General features: G+C 36.5%; 1 protein-coding gene across 2 annotated transcripts in view; it reads right to left on the reverse strand.

Annotated features, from left to right (window-relative positions):
• SANBR (SANT and BTB domain regulator of CSR) overlaps window positions 1–15,322 on the reverse strand; it is a 70,235-nt gene that overhangs the window by 10,005 nt on the left and 44,908 nt on the right. For both annotated transcript variants that reach the window (XM_060026536.1, XM_060026535.1), the window contains exons 12-15: window positions 12,059–12,204; window positions 11,066–11,162; window positions 10,061–10,093; window positions 8,699–8,798 (exon numbers count right to left, since the gene is read on the reverse strand). In XM_060026536.1, coding sequence (XP_059882519.1) covers window positions 8,699–8,798; window positions 10,061–10,093; window positions 11,066–11,162; window positions 12,059–12,204 — 376 coding nt within the window. The remainder of the gene's footprint in view (window positions 1–8,698; window positions 8,799–10,060; window positions 10,094–11,065; window positions 11,163–12,058; window positions 12,205–15,322) is intronic.

Raw genomic sequence — 15,322 nt, forward strand, 5'->3', positions numbered from 1 at the left:
CAAGAATGAAAACTACCACCACTGGAAATTTTAGCCTCTGTAAAAAACAAGGAAAAATATTGAGATATATGAGACCAATTTTATCACAATGACTGACTTCTCATCAGAAACAATCAAGGCCAGAAGACATTGAAACAACATATTTAAAGTGCAAAAAGAAAAAACTGTTATTAACAAAGAATTATATATCAAGACAACTCTACTTCAAAAACAAAAGCAGGGACTTCCCTGGTGGCGCAGTGGTTAAGAATCTGCCTGCCAGTGCAGGGGACACGGGTTCGAGCCCTGCTCCGAGAAGATCCCACATGCCGAGGAGCAACTAAGCCCGTGTGCCACAACTACTGAGCCTGCGCTATAGAGCCCATGAGCCACAACTACTGAGCCCGCGTGCCACAACTACTGAAGCCCGCGTGCCTAGAGCCCGTGCTCTGCAACAAGAGAAGCCACCACAATGAGAAGCCTGCACACCACAATAAAGAGCAGTCACCACTCGCCACAACTAGAGAAAGCCCGTGTGCAGCAACGAAGACCCAAAGCAGCCAAAAATAAATAAATAATTAATTAATTTTTTTAAAAAAGCAAGGGGCTTCCCTGGTGGCGCAGTGGTTGAGAATCCACCTGCCAATGCAGGGGACACGTGTTCGAGTCCTGGTCCGGGAAGATCCCACATGCCGTGGAGCAACTAAGCCCGTGCGCCACAACTACTGAGCCTGTGCTCTAGAGCCCAGGAGCCACAACTACTGAGCCCACGTGCTGCAACTACTGAAGCCTGCGCACCTAGAGCCCGTGCTCTGCAACAAGAGAAGCCACCACAAGGAGAAGCCCGTGAACCACAAAGAGTAGCCCCTGCTCACCGCAATTACAGAAAGCCCGTGAGCAGCGACGAAGACCCAACACAGCCAAAAATAAATTAATAAATTTTTTTTAGATGATGATATGGATTTTCTCCTTTATTTTGTTAATATGGTGAAATGTATTTCCAAATGTAAAACCAAACTTGCATTCCTGATATAAACATTACTTGGTCAATTACTTGATATATTAACCTTTTTTTTTTTTACTGGATTTTATTTGTTAATATTTAAAAGTTTTTTATTTTGATGATATGTTTTTTATTCTTCAATTGTTAATATGGTGTATCACATTGATTGATTTGCGTATATTGAAGAATCCTTGCATCCCTGGGATAAATCCCACTTGATCACGGTGTATGATCCTTTTAATGTGTTGTTCATTTCTGCTTGCTAGTATTTTGTTGAGGATTTTTGCATCTATATTCATCAGTAATATTGGTCTGTAATTTTCTTTTTTTGTAGTATCTTTGTCTGGTTTTGCTATCAGGGTAATGGTGGCCTCGTAGAACGAGTTTGGGAGGGTTCCTTCCTCTGCAATTGTTTGGAAGAGTTTGAGAAGGATGGGTGTTAGCTCTTCTCTAAATGTTTGATAGAATTCACCTGTGAAGCCATCTGGTCCTGGACTTTTGTTTGTTGGAAGATTTTTAATCACAGTTTCAATTTCATTACTTGTGATTGGTCTGTTCATATTTTCTATTTCTTCCTGATTCAGTCTTGGAAGGTTATACCTTTCTAAGAATTTGTCCATTTCTTCCAGGTTGTCCATTTTATTGGCATAGAGTTGCTTGTAGTAGTCTCTTAGGATGCTTTGTATTTCTGTGGTGTCCGTTGTAACTTCTCCTTTTACATTTCTAATTTTATTGATTTGAGCCCTCTCCCTCTTCTTTTTAAAATTTTTTATTTAATTATTCCTTTATTTAATTTTTGACTGCTTTGGGTCTTCACTGCATGCGGGTTTTATCTGGTTGCTGAGAGTGGGGGCTACTCTTCGTTGTGCACAGGCTTCTCATTGCAGTGGCTTCTCTTGTTGCGGAGCACAGGCTCTAGGCACGTGGGCTTCAGTAGTTGTGGCACACAGGCTTCAGTAGTTGTGGCACACAGGCTTCAGTAGTTGTGGCTCGCGGGCTCTAGAGCGCAGGCTCAGTAGTTTTGGCACACGGGCTTAGTTGCTCCGAGGCATGTGGGATCTTCCCTGACCAGGGCTCGAACCCGTGTCCCCTGCATTGGCAGGCGGATTCTTAACCACTGCGCCACCAGGGAAGCCCCTCCCTCTTTTTCTTGATGAGTTTGGCTAAGGGTTTATCAATTTTGTTTATCTTCTCAAAGAACCAGCTTTGAGAAGTTTTATTGATCTTTGCTATTGTTTTCTTTGTTTCTATTTCATTTATTTCTGCTCTGATCTTTATGATTTCTTTCCTTCTACTAACTTTGGGTTTTGTTTGTTCTTCTTTCTCTAGTTCCTTTAGGTGTAAGGTTAGATTGTTATTTGAGATTGTTCTTCTTTCTTGAGGTAGGCTTGTATTGCTATAAACTTCTCTCTTAGAACTGCATCCCATAGGTTTTGGATCGTCGTGTTTTCATTGTCATTTGTCTCTAGGTATTTTTGATTTCCTCTTGGATTTCTTCAGTTATCTCTTGGTTATTTAGTAACGTATTGTTAAGTCTCCATGTTTGTATTTTTTACGTTTCTGTGTAATTGATTTCTGATCTCATAGCGTTGTGGTCAGAAAAGATGCTTGATATAATTACAATTTTCTTAAATTTACTGAGGCTTGATTTGTGACCCAAGATGTGATCTATCCTGGAGAATGTTCCACGTGCAGTTGAGAAGAAAGTGTAATCTGTTTTTGGATGGAATGTCCTATAAATATCAATTAAATCTATCTGGCCTATTGTGTCATTTAAAGCTTGTGTTTCCTTAGTAATTTTCTGTTTGGATGATCTGTCCGTTGGTGTAAGTGAGGTGTTAAAGTCCCTAACTATTGTTGTGTTACTGTCAATTTCCTCTTTTATAGCTGTTAGCAGTTGCCTTATGTATTGAGGTGCTCCTATGTTGGGACCATATATATTTATAATTGTTATGTCTTCTTCTTGGATTGATCCCTTGATCATTATGTAGTGTCCTTCCTTGTCTCTTGTAACATTCTTTATTTTAAAGTCTATTTTATCTGATATGAGTATTGCTACTCCAGCTCTTTTGATTTCCATTTGCATGGAATAACTTTTTCCATCCCCTCACTTTCAGTCTGTATGTGTCCCTAGGTCTGAAGTGGGTCTCTTGTAGACAGCATATATACGGGTCTTGTTTTTGTATCCATTCAGTGGGCCTGTATCTTTTGGCTGGAGCATTTAATCCATTCAGGGTTAAGCCAAAAATTAAAAAAAAAAAAGCAGAGATTGTCAAACTAGATAAACAAGCAATTACCAACAATATGCCATCTACAAGATACACAATTTAAATTAAATTTTATTTATTCATTTATTTTTGGCTGTGTTGGGTCTTTGTTGCTGTGGGCGGGCTTTCTCTAGTTGCGGCGGGCAGGGGCTACTCTTCGTTGTGGTGCGTGGTCTTCTCATGGCAGTGGCTTCTCTTGTTGCGGAGCATGGGCTCTAGGTGCACGGGCTTCAGTAGTTGTGGCACGCGGGCTTCAGTAGTTGTGGCTCGCAGGCTCAGTAGTTGTGGCTCGCAGGCTCTAGAGAGCAGGCTCAGTAGTTGTGGCACATGGGCTTAGTTGCTCTGCAGCATGTGGGATATTCCCAGACCAGGGCTTGAACCTGTGTCCCCTGCATTGGTAGGCAGATTCTTAACCACTGCGCCACCAGGGAAGTCCCCACACTTTAAATTTAAAAACACGAAGAAGTTGCAAATAAAAGGATAGAAAAAAGATATGTCATCCAATTGGTAAACAAAAAAAATCTAGAGTGATTATGTTAATATTAAACAAAACAGACTTTCAGACAAGCAGTTTTACTATAGACAAGGAGGGGTAGATCATGAGAAAAGAGTCAATACACTATAAATGTATATGTGCCTAATTACAAAGCTCTAACACATACCCAGAGCAAAAACTGACAGACTTGAAAGGAAAAATACATAATTAACAAGCATAGCTTGAGATTTCGATACTACTCTCTTAGTAATTGATAGAACAAGTAGTCAGAATATGATTAGAGAAGACTTGTACCAGAAAATCAAACCAACTTGACCCTACCTTTAAAGACTACTCCACCTATAATAGCAGAATTCACATTCTTTTCATGCACATCTGGAACACATGTCAATAAAATTTAGAAGATGAAACCACAGAGTACATTTTCTGACCATGATGGAATTAAATTAGAAACCTACAACTGGGAAGTATCCAGAAAAATCTGAAAATATTTGGAAATTAAACACATTACTAAACAACACATGGGTCAAAGACAAAATCATAAGGGAAATTAGAAAATATTTTGTATTGAATATAAATGAAAAAAGATATATCAAGTCTATGAATACTTAAAAGCAGTGCTTAGAGTGAAACTTATAGCTTTAAATGCTTATACTAGAAAAGAAGTAAAATAACAATGATTTTGGGCTTCCCTGGTGGCGCAGTGGTTGAGAGTCCGCCTGCCGATGCAGGGGACACAGGTTCGTGCCCTGGTCTGGGAAGATCCCACATGCCGCGGAGCGGCTATGCCCGTGAGCCATGGCCGCTGAGCCTGCGCGTCTGGAGCCTGTGCTCCGCAATGTGAGAGGCCACAACAGTGAGAGGCCTGCGTACCGCAAAAAAAAACCCAAAAAAACCCAATGATTTAAGTTTCCACTTTAAGAACCTAAAAAAAAGAGTAAATTAAGTCCAAAGTAATTACAAGGAAGGAAATAGTAAATATAAGAGGGAAAATCAATGAAATATAAAATAGGCAAACTATAGAGAAAGTCAATGAAATCAAAAGCTGGTTCCTTGAAAAGATCAATAAAACTAATAAACCTCTAGCTAAACTGACCAAGAAAAAAAGAGATAAGACACAAATTATCAATATCAGGAATGAAAGAGGGACATTACTAGAGATCCTTCAGACAAAAAAGGATAATAAGGAAATACCGTGAGCAACTTTATGCCAATAAATGTGACAACTTGGATAAAATGGACACATTCCTTGAAAGAAATTATCAAAACATTCAAGAAGAAATAGAAAACCTGAATAGCACTATATTAATTAAAGACCTTAACTGATAATTTAAAAGCTTCCTATAAAGAAAACTCTAGGCCCAAATGACTTTACTACTGAATTTCACCATACTTTTAAGGGACAAAGAATACAAATACTACACAAATTCTTTCAGAAAAGAGAAGTGAACATTTTCCAACTCATTTTATGAGGTATTAACCTGATAACAAACTTGAAGAAGACATCACAAAAAAACTACAGACAAATATCCCTCATGAACACAAACAAAAAATCTTTAACAAAACACAAGCAAGTCCAATACACTAACATATAAAGAGAAAAACACCTCACGACCAAGTGAAGCTTACCTTGGAAGACTGATGTAACACTTGAAAAATCAATGTAATTCATCATATTGATATAATGATGGAGAAAGACTATATTATCATCTCAGTAGATGGAGAAAAAGCATTTGACAAAATTCAACACCCATTCATGTGGCAAACTAGAAATAGAAAGGAACCTCCTCAACCTAAGAAAGGGCATTTATGAGAAGCCAACAACTAACGTTACATACTTAATGGTTAAAGATAGAGGGGACCTCCCTGGAGTCCCAGTGGTTAAGACTTTGCCTTCCAGTGCAGGGGGTGTGGGTTTGATCCCTGGTCGAGGAGCTAAGATCCCACAAGCCTCGCAGCCAAAAAAACCAAAACATAAAACAGAAGCAATACTGTAACAAATTCAATAAAGACTTTAAAAATGGTCCACATCAAAAAAAAATCTTTAGTAATATAAAGATTGAATGCTTTCCCCCTAAGATAAGGAACAAGGCAAGGATGTCTGTTCTCACCACTTCTATTCAACATCAGGTCCTAACCAACACAAAAAGGCAAGACAAGAGATAAAAGGCATAGATACTGAAAGCAATCTAATAAGCAAAGAAAAATTAAGTCAATTTAGCAAGGTCATAGGATACAAAGTCAATACACAAAGACCAGCTGTATTTCAATATTACCATTAATGAACAATTGGAAAATTTTAAAAACCTACTTCCATTTATAAAAGCATAAGAAAATACTTAGGAACAAATTTAACAAAAGATGTTACAATGTTTGCATAATGAAACTACAAAACATGATTGAGAGACATTAAAGAAGACTTAAATAAATGGAGAGACAGTCCGTGTTCATGGATTGGAAGACTTGCCGTTGGGAAAAAAAAGAGCAACATACAGCTTCAACACAATTCCAATACCAAAATAAACTAAGACAAGAGAACAGTTTTGGAGGACTCACACTACTGATTTCAAGAGTCACTAAAAACTACAAAAATTAAGACAGTGTGACACTGATATACTGATGTAAAGACAGAAGAATCAATGGAAGAGAACAAAGTTCAGAAGTAGATCCATATGTAATGGTCAACTGATTCCTTAACAAAGTTGCTAAAGTAATCCAATGGGGAAAGAACAGTCTTTTCAACAAATAGTACTAGGACAACTGGCTATGCCTATGGAAAAAAGAAAGGAATCTTGACTCTTACCTCATACCACACACAAAAATTAACCTGGAAGGTATTGTATACTTAAATATAAGAGCTAAAGTCATAGAACCTCTAAAAGAAAACATAGAAAATCTCTGTGACTTTGGGGTAGCCAAAGATTTCTTAGCTAGTAAAGCTTGAAACATAAAAGGAAAGCTAAAAAATTATAGTTCACAAATTAAAAACTTTTGTTTTCAAAAGACAATGTTAATAAAAGTAAAAGGCAAGTCATAGACTAGGGAAAAATATATGCAAAACATATGGACTTGTATCCACAAATATATAAAGAACTCTTACAATTCAATAAGGCAAACAATTCAATTAAAAAAGATTTAAGGCAAAAGATTTAAACAGACATTTCACAAAAAAGACATATAAATGACCAAGAAGCACATGAAAAGATGCGAAGAATTACACACACACTAGAATGCCTAATATTAAAAAAAAAACCACAATAATACCAAGTATTGGTACAAATGTGTAGCGACTGGAACTCTCATACATTGCTGGTGGGATGCAAAATGGTACAGTCACTTTGCAAAACAGTTTGGCAGTTCCTTATAAAGTTAAACATACACTGAGCATGTGACCCAGCAATTCCACTTGTAGGTATCTACCCAAGAGAAATGAAAACACATGTCCACACAAACTTTTACGCAAATGTTCACAGCAGCATTATTCATAACAGCCAAGAACTGAAAAGAACCCAAATGTCCATGAAATGGTGGATGGATGAACAGATTATGGTGTATTTCTACAATGGAACACTACTCTGCAATACAAAGGAACAAACTACTGATACACACAACAAATGGATGAATCTCAAAAACATCATACTAAGTGAAAGAAGCCAGACACAAAAGGCTATTCATGATTCCATTTATATGAGATCTTAGAAAAGGTAAACCACAGTGACAAAAAGCAGATTATTGGTTGCCTGGGATTGGGAGTGGGGAAAGGGAACTGAGTGTAAAGGGTTAGAAGGAAACTTTCTGGAGTGATATTCTAGGTCTTGATTTTGGTGGTGGTTATACAACTGTGCTTAAACTCGTCAGTGTGTACACTTAAAAATGAATGAATTTTATTACATGTAAACTATACCTCAATCAACTGTGAAACACACACAACATAGTAGCATTTTCTCCTTCACTAATTAGTATTGAAAAATAATTGATAAATGACTAGTTTTTTCATTAGGGGAATTCAACATGTAAAGAAAAATTATATAAAACTTAGAAATAAGACAAAGGGAAGACTGCATGTCCTTTAAGTGATATACTGGAGGACTGCTTACTTAATCCTCTAAGAGAACGTCCTTATGTTTGACTTTCCTGTCTACTATTGATTGAAGGCCCAGATACTGTGAATTTTCATGTTACCTTACAAATTTTTCTAACAGAAATGCAAATGATTTCTGTCCAATAGAAAAGATAACCCCAGGACTTCCCCGTTGGTCCAGTGGTTAAGACTCCATGCTTCCACTGCAGGGGGCATGGGTTTGATCCCTGGTTGGGGAACCGAGATCCCGCATGCCGCGTGTCGGGGCCAAAAAAAGGAAAAAAGGAAAACAAAGATAACCCCGGTGGTTATGGGTTTATTGCCTTGTATGACATTAATCAGTGTTGTATCTAATTTGCAGTCTTTTTTTAACATTCTTTTTTCAAATGCCTACAAATACCTGAGCCTTCAAATGCTTAACCCTAACCCTAACTTTCCCTGCTATTTCTCTCACTAATGGGTTGAAAAATTTTGACACAAGTTCATTCTATAGTTGTATAAAGTTATGGTTTTAACTTAAAAAATCATACTTTGATGACTATTATTTAATGCTTCATTTGAGTGTCACTTCAAATCATCTCAGGTACAATGAGATAGTCACACATTTTGAGAAACCCATTAGGTTACACCTGAAATGAAAACTTGGAGGGTTATTTCTTAGTATACAGCACTTTAAAAAAAATAACTTTATGAGTATTCTGTGTTAGTGTCAGGGTTAGGGAATCTTGATGAAGCCTCTATTATTTATTTTTTCCATGTTGTAACCTACCATGTAGACTTATAAAGCCAATTCTTCATCCCTTGCATTAAATCCTTTGGAATATACCCTCCTCATAAAAGTGAGACTTGATTTTTAACTTAGAAATCCATACTTTGTTTCTTGGATACTTCTTCTTCATCTCCAACTTCATCTTCAGTGACCTCGGACCCAGTGGTATATTCTTCTTCTTCTGAAAATAATGACTGCTGTTTCTGAATTGAAAAAACAAATACATTGTATTAAAACTGTATATTATCACATCACCAATGAATTCTTTCAAACACACTCATCTAAATTTATTTTGGATGAATGAGCCAAACAAGAACTGATAAAATGACCACTGTCTAGCACAACTTTCAGGAAATGGATGTAAGAATTTCTACATTTAGGACAAGATAGCATTACATTAAATATTTTAAAAATTTATTTCCTTCACAGATTCTAGCAGAGTGATGGGCACATTATAAGTACTCAGTATTTGTTGAACTGCACTTCTATCACTCAATTGAAAGTATTTTCCTTGATATTAAGATTAAATTAGGGACTTCCCAGGTGGTCCAGTGGTAAAGAATATGCCTTCCAATGCAGGGGATGTGGGTTCGATCCCTGGTCAGGGAACTAAGATCCCACAGGCCGTGGGGCAACTAAGCCCGCATGACACAACTACTGAACTCATGTGCCTTAACTAGAGAGCCTGCGTGCCGCAAACCAGAGACCACACTCTCTGGAACCCACGCGCCACAACTACAGAGCCCACGCACCCTGGAGCCTGCGTGCCACAACTAGAAAAGAGAAAAAAAAAAAAAACCCACATGCCACAACTAGAGAAGCGTGCGCAGCACAACGAAAAATCCCCTCATGACTCAATGAAGATCCCTCCGCGTGCTGCAACTAAGACCTGATGCAGCCAAAAATAAATAAATAAACCTAAAAAAAAAGATTAAACTAAAATACAATAATTGCCAATATGAATGTAGTCTCATAAACAAGTATATGTGCACATTCTCTGGGTGAATGTGGTGCTGGATCATCTGAACGTATCGTCATCAGTTTCCTCCATCTATCTACCCTACTGTCTGTTATCACTGATACAAATTTCTATTCCATTCTTGTGAATACTGGTGGCAGATGGCACAGTAATGGCAAATAGGTAAAAAACAACAAAAAAATCAATCAAACAACCAAATAACTGGAACTTAATTGATATGTTGTTTTGTTCAATGTTCTAAATGTGACTTAAAAGTGACTTTAAAAAAGTCATTTAAGAAAACTTATGGATTATGCAGCTAGATAATGGAGTATGTGTCTGTTTTAAACAATGACTTTTTAATAAGTGCGAAATTACAGAAGCTGAAAAGGATGATATACATTTAACTAAAATCTATAAAATTAGATACTCATGAGATTTTATTAAACTGAACTTTGATTTAGGAAGAAAGAGATTCATGAAAGTGAAATATAGTTGCTCACTTACCAGCTGCAGTGTCCAGTTTTTCAGTGATAAGAACTATAAAAAAGACAAAGGAATAAGAGATTAATATATCTGCATCTACCCAGATTGCAGCTCCTTATTTTCATATGGATATTGTAGAAGAGTTGGAAAAAGTTAAAAAAGTTCATTCCCTTCTAGGTTGAAACATAATTTTAAACTCATCTAAAAATGATATAGTACAATCTTTTGTATTCCCTGCCCAGAAAAAATGTGTATGTCTACAAAAAAGAAAAAAAAAAAAATCAACATTTCCTAGGGTCATTTCCAAAGGACAAGTAAATCACATATAGAGATAATATAATTTTATATTGTGAATTATTTCAATCACTTTTTAATGTTTATATTCTATTATAAATTAAGGAACCAGATTATATATGGATATTCAAGAAATCTAATTTGCTATTTTGTATATAATTTATAAATAAATGTTAGTAATTAAACACAGCCATCTAAAGTTTATAATGCATTTTACATGGAACATTTCATTTTCTCAAGTAAATGCTACTTCAACTAACACAGACAGGAAGTTCACAGGCAAACAGAGACTCCCTGGCTGTTAGTAACAGGAATCAAAGGAATCAATGCTTTCCAGTCACCTTGAAAATACCTCAGTTTTGAAACCCTGGAAAAACTAAATGCATTACTGAATACAATTAACAAAAAGAATTTCATACCAAAAAATGTTTACAGGACTAGGAGGGGATAAAATATCCCATTCATACTGTCTTCATTTCTCAAATCATTATTTGTCCATAATAAACCCTGAAGACTATATTTTCCCCCAAATTTAAGTTGATTAATTATTAATTCTTTGAGTGCAAGGAATGCATCATCTTTATAGTCCTGTTAACTCAGCATAATACCTTGTTATGAGAGTTAATGCATATTAATGGAAAACTTCAGTATTAAACAGATCAAATTTCTGTCAAAAATTAAATATTATCAATTGTTTTTATAAAGAAAGAATAAATGAAGCAAGCTACTTACAGCATTGAGCTCCCCACTCTTGGGGCCCCATGGTGTATTTGGCTCCAGTAAAACATCACAGTCTAGACCCTTTTCATCACAGGGACCACCAGAATCACTTGAAAGGAAAAGACATTTTATGGAGAAGTGTTCAATTTAAGATTTTTTTTTTGGCCTTGCTGCACAGCTTGCAGGATCTTAGTTGCCCAACCAGGGATCAAACCTGGGCCCTGCCAGTGAAAGTTGCCGAGTCCTAACCACTGGACCGCCAGGGAATTCCCCAATTTCTTAAGAATTTAAATGCAAACAATATCTTTTCTTATTGCAAATGTTTTATAAATTGCTCTTTAGAAATACAGTTCTTGAGTATAAAGGTATGCCACTTCAACATTTACATTTCTTAATGCATCTAGTGACTCCCCCAGCATAAGTCACTCCATATGGGGGGAGCACCACTATACTCCAAACACTGTACCTGCCAGGTGGTGAAACAGGCTGCTATGGTGGATACTGCTTTGAGGACAGCTTTTATCAGAGAGTCCTCCTACCCCCAACCTGACAGCCTGTTGCAACTGTAAAATGATGGAAGTGACTTCATTAATTACTGAATCCAAGGAGTTCAAATTTATGCAAAGATAACCTCAACCATCAATTTATTTTTCTAGTTCCATCAATTTATTTTTCTAGTTCCATCAATTAGCTAAGATGGGCTTAAGTAACTTGGAAAACATTTTTTAAATCCTCTAAAATTGGAGTGTGGGCCCCACCCTTTGAATCACCAGGAACTCCTATTATTAGTTTTTCTTCCCCTTGGACTTCCAATATTTAGAGGTTTTTTTCCTACCAAATAAACATCTGCTTGCTCTTATTGTAAGCTAACATATAATTTCAGCTAGGCTTTCTGAAATAACGAAAACGACTGCCATTACTGATTTGGGGAGGTACTGGGGGGTAGAGGATTCCAGGATGCGAACCATTGAATAAAGTCGCAGTACACCATTTCCCCCACCTCACCTGACTGTATCTTTAGCAAAAGGCACAAGAATGACATCTTTGTGTTTCTGCAGATCATCCAGTATTCTGGCAGTTGGGCAGGACAGCAAATCTTCACCTTCACCTTGATCACGAAGAACCACCATGTGGTCCTTCACTTTACAACCCTGTCAGGTAAAAGACTAAATTTGAGAGGTTCGTTCATTATAGAAACATTCCTTTAAAGACGACTGTATGTTTCTGTTCTTCTTTGCCCCGTCATACCATCCTACTAACACTTTTACACCTTTCTCAGTATCTCAAAAGATAATACTCATACAGAAAAGAGCATGAAACATAAATGTATACCTTAACAAATATCCATGTAACACTATCCACACTAAAAAACAGAATATTGCCAATACTCCAGGATTCCTCTTGGGCCCATTCCCAACCATAATTGCCTCCATCCTTCCCAAAGGATAACCTCTACCTCGACTTTTATGGTTCTCACTTTCTTGCTTATACCTTTTACCACTTAAGGATGTATTCCTAAACACTACAGTTTAGTTTGTCTCATTTGTATTGTTTTTTTTTTGAAATAAATTTATTTATTTATTGGCTGCATTGGGTCTTTGCTGCTGCACACGGGCTTTCTCTAGTTGTGGCGAATGGGGGCTACTCTTCGTTGTGGTGCGCCGGCTTCTCATTGCAGTGGCTTCTCTTGTTGCGGAGCACAGGCTCTATGTGCACGGGCTTCAATAGTTGTGGCACATGGGCTCAGTAGTTGTGGCTCGTGGGCTTTAGTGCTCAGGCTCAGTAGTTGTGGCCCACGGGCTTAGTTGCTCTGCGGCATGTGGGATCTTCCCGGATCAAGGCTCGAACCCATGTCCCCTGAATTGGCAGGCGGATTCTTAACCACTGCGCCACCAGGGAAGTCCCATCTCATTTGTTTTAATACTATGTTTTTGTGATTCAACCATGTTACTACATGTAACTAACATTTGCTTTAATGGACAGTATGCCATTGTATGAATAATCACAATTTGCTTATCTATTCTACAGCTGGTGGATGGGTTATTTCCAGTTTGGAACTAGTCCAAGTAGTAGTATTATGAACATTCCTTAACATGTTTCCTGATGCACAAGTGCTCATGTATACCAAATTAAATTACTATCAGCAGTGTATGAGAGTTCTCATTACTCTATGTTCTTGATAACACTTGGTGAGACATTTTAATTGTAGTCATTCTGGTGAGCATGTAGTGGTACCTGTGGTTTTAATTTGCATTTCCCCAATTACAAATGAGGTTGAGCTCCTTTTCATGTTTACTGAACAACAAGGAACTTTCTGGTGTGAAGTTCCTATTGTCATTTTCTTATTAATTTGTACAAGTCAAAAAAATCTTAATATGAACCTTTTATGGATATGTGTTGCTAATATCTGGTCCCACCTGTGAGTTTGTCTCCTCAGTTTCAGTTTATTTAATGTAGTTAATGTACTTGAATTTAAAATCTCTCCCTTTATGGTATTATCTTTTAATAGCTTTATAAGTTTTTTATTCTTTTCTGGCCACCCTGCACGGCTTGCGGGATCTTAGCTCCCTGACTAGGGATTGAACCCGCTCCCTCGGCAGTGAGAGCACAAAATCCTAACCACTGGACTGCCAGGGAATTCCCAGCTTTATTAGCTTTTGTTTCACACATAGGCTTTTTGGGGGGAATAGTTTGGGCTATTTTTTCCCCATTTTGATATCCCGATGTCCCGGTACCTCTTATTGGAAAGTCTATCCTTTGCCTACTGCTCTGTAACGTCACCTCTGTCACAGTAGCTAAGTAGCTTTGAGTACAAAGTACTCAAAGTATCTAAGTAGCTTTGAGTACAGACATTCCTTGGTATCTGTGGGGGATCGGTTCTAGGAGTCCCCATACATACCAAAATCCACAGATTCAACTAACCGCAAATTACGTAGTACTGTACATCTTTATTTTTTTAAATTCATGTATAAGTGGACCTACACAGTTCAAACCAGTGTTGTTCAAGGGTTAAATGTACTTCATTCTCTGCTACTGATCCACCTGTTTAATCTTTATCAGTATCACTCTGTCTTAATTACCTAAGACTTAAAATAAATTTTGATACTGAGCAGAGAAAGTACTTCTACCTTTGTGTTCTCTGAGAGTATCTTAGCTATTCTTGGCCCTTTGTATTTCCATAAATATTTCAGGATCAGCTTAGAAAAGTTCCTGATAAAAACCTGTTAGGATTTTTACTGAGATCGCATGGATCTATATAGGTCAGTTTGGTGAACATTTATATCTTTACAATATTGAGTCTGAATCCATGAACATGGTATAAAAATCCATTTTTTAGTTTCATTTTCTCTGAATAATGTTTTATGTTTTCTATATAGAGTTCTTATGTTTTATTTTATTAGATTTATTCCTAGATACTTATTTTTAGGTTACTGTAAGTGGTTTCTTTTTATAAATTTCATTTTCTAATCTCATTGGTTTATAGAAATACAACTGATTTTTGTAAATGATTTTTAATAGATCAATCTTAAATTCTTACTAATTCTAATGATTTGTCTGTAGATTCTTCAGGGTTTTCTACATTCACAATTATCATCTGCAAATTATGAGAGCTCCATTCAATCTCTATAACCTTTTAATATTTCTTTTTCTTGTGTTAATATACTGTTCAGGACCTCCAGATCAATTTGAATAGAAGTATGTTGACAATGAGCATCCTTATCACCCCCAATTTCAAAGGAAAATTTTTCTACATTTCACTATCAAGTGTAATATTTGCTGTAAGTCTTATATTATCTATCCTTTATTAGATTACATCATGTCCCTTTTATTTCCATTAGTAAGAATTTTAAATTTTTGTTTCTGCTTTTTTATCATTCCACTCATTCCCTTCACACACATTAATTCAGAAGTTATACACCCTTCTAGGCTTTTAGTGGTTACCCTAGAACTTATTACATGTATCCTCGACTTATCAAAGTCTAATTTGTTAATACACTCCCTAATGCAAGACCTTTTAAACTCCATTTCATCACTCTCCCAACTTATAGGCTATTATTATGGATTTTATTATTATACACTAAAATGTATAGTATATATCAATTATTTTAAAATTGTCTATATGATTAATGTAATTATACATTTATTAAAAACACACACATAAAGCATTACCACTATTGTTTTACCATTATTGCTTCATACAGCCAATGTTCATTTAGATTTACCAATATATTAATTTCTTTCTTTGGTCTTCATTCCTTCCTGTATCTT

Source organism: Delphinus delphis, chromosome 12 (genome assembly GCF_949987515.2).
Source record: "Delphinus delphis chromosome 12, mDelDel1.2, whole genome shotgun sequence".
NCBI lineage: Eukaryota > Metazoa > Chordata > Mammalia > Artiodactyla > Delphinidae > Delphinus > Delphinus delphis.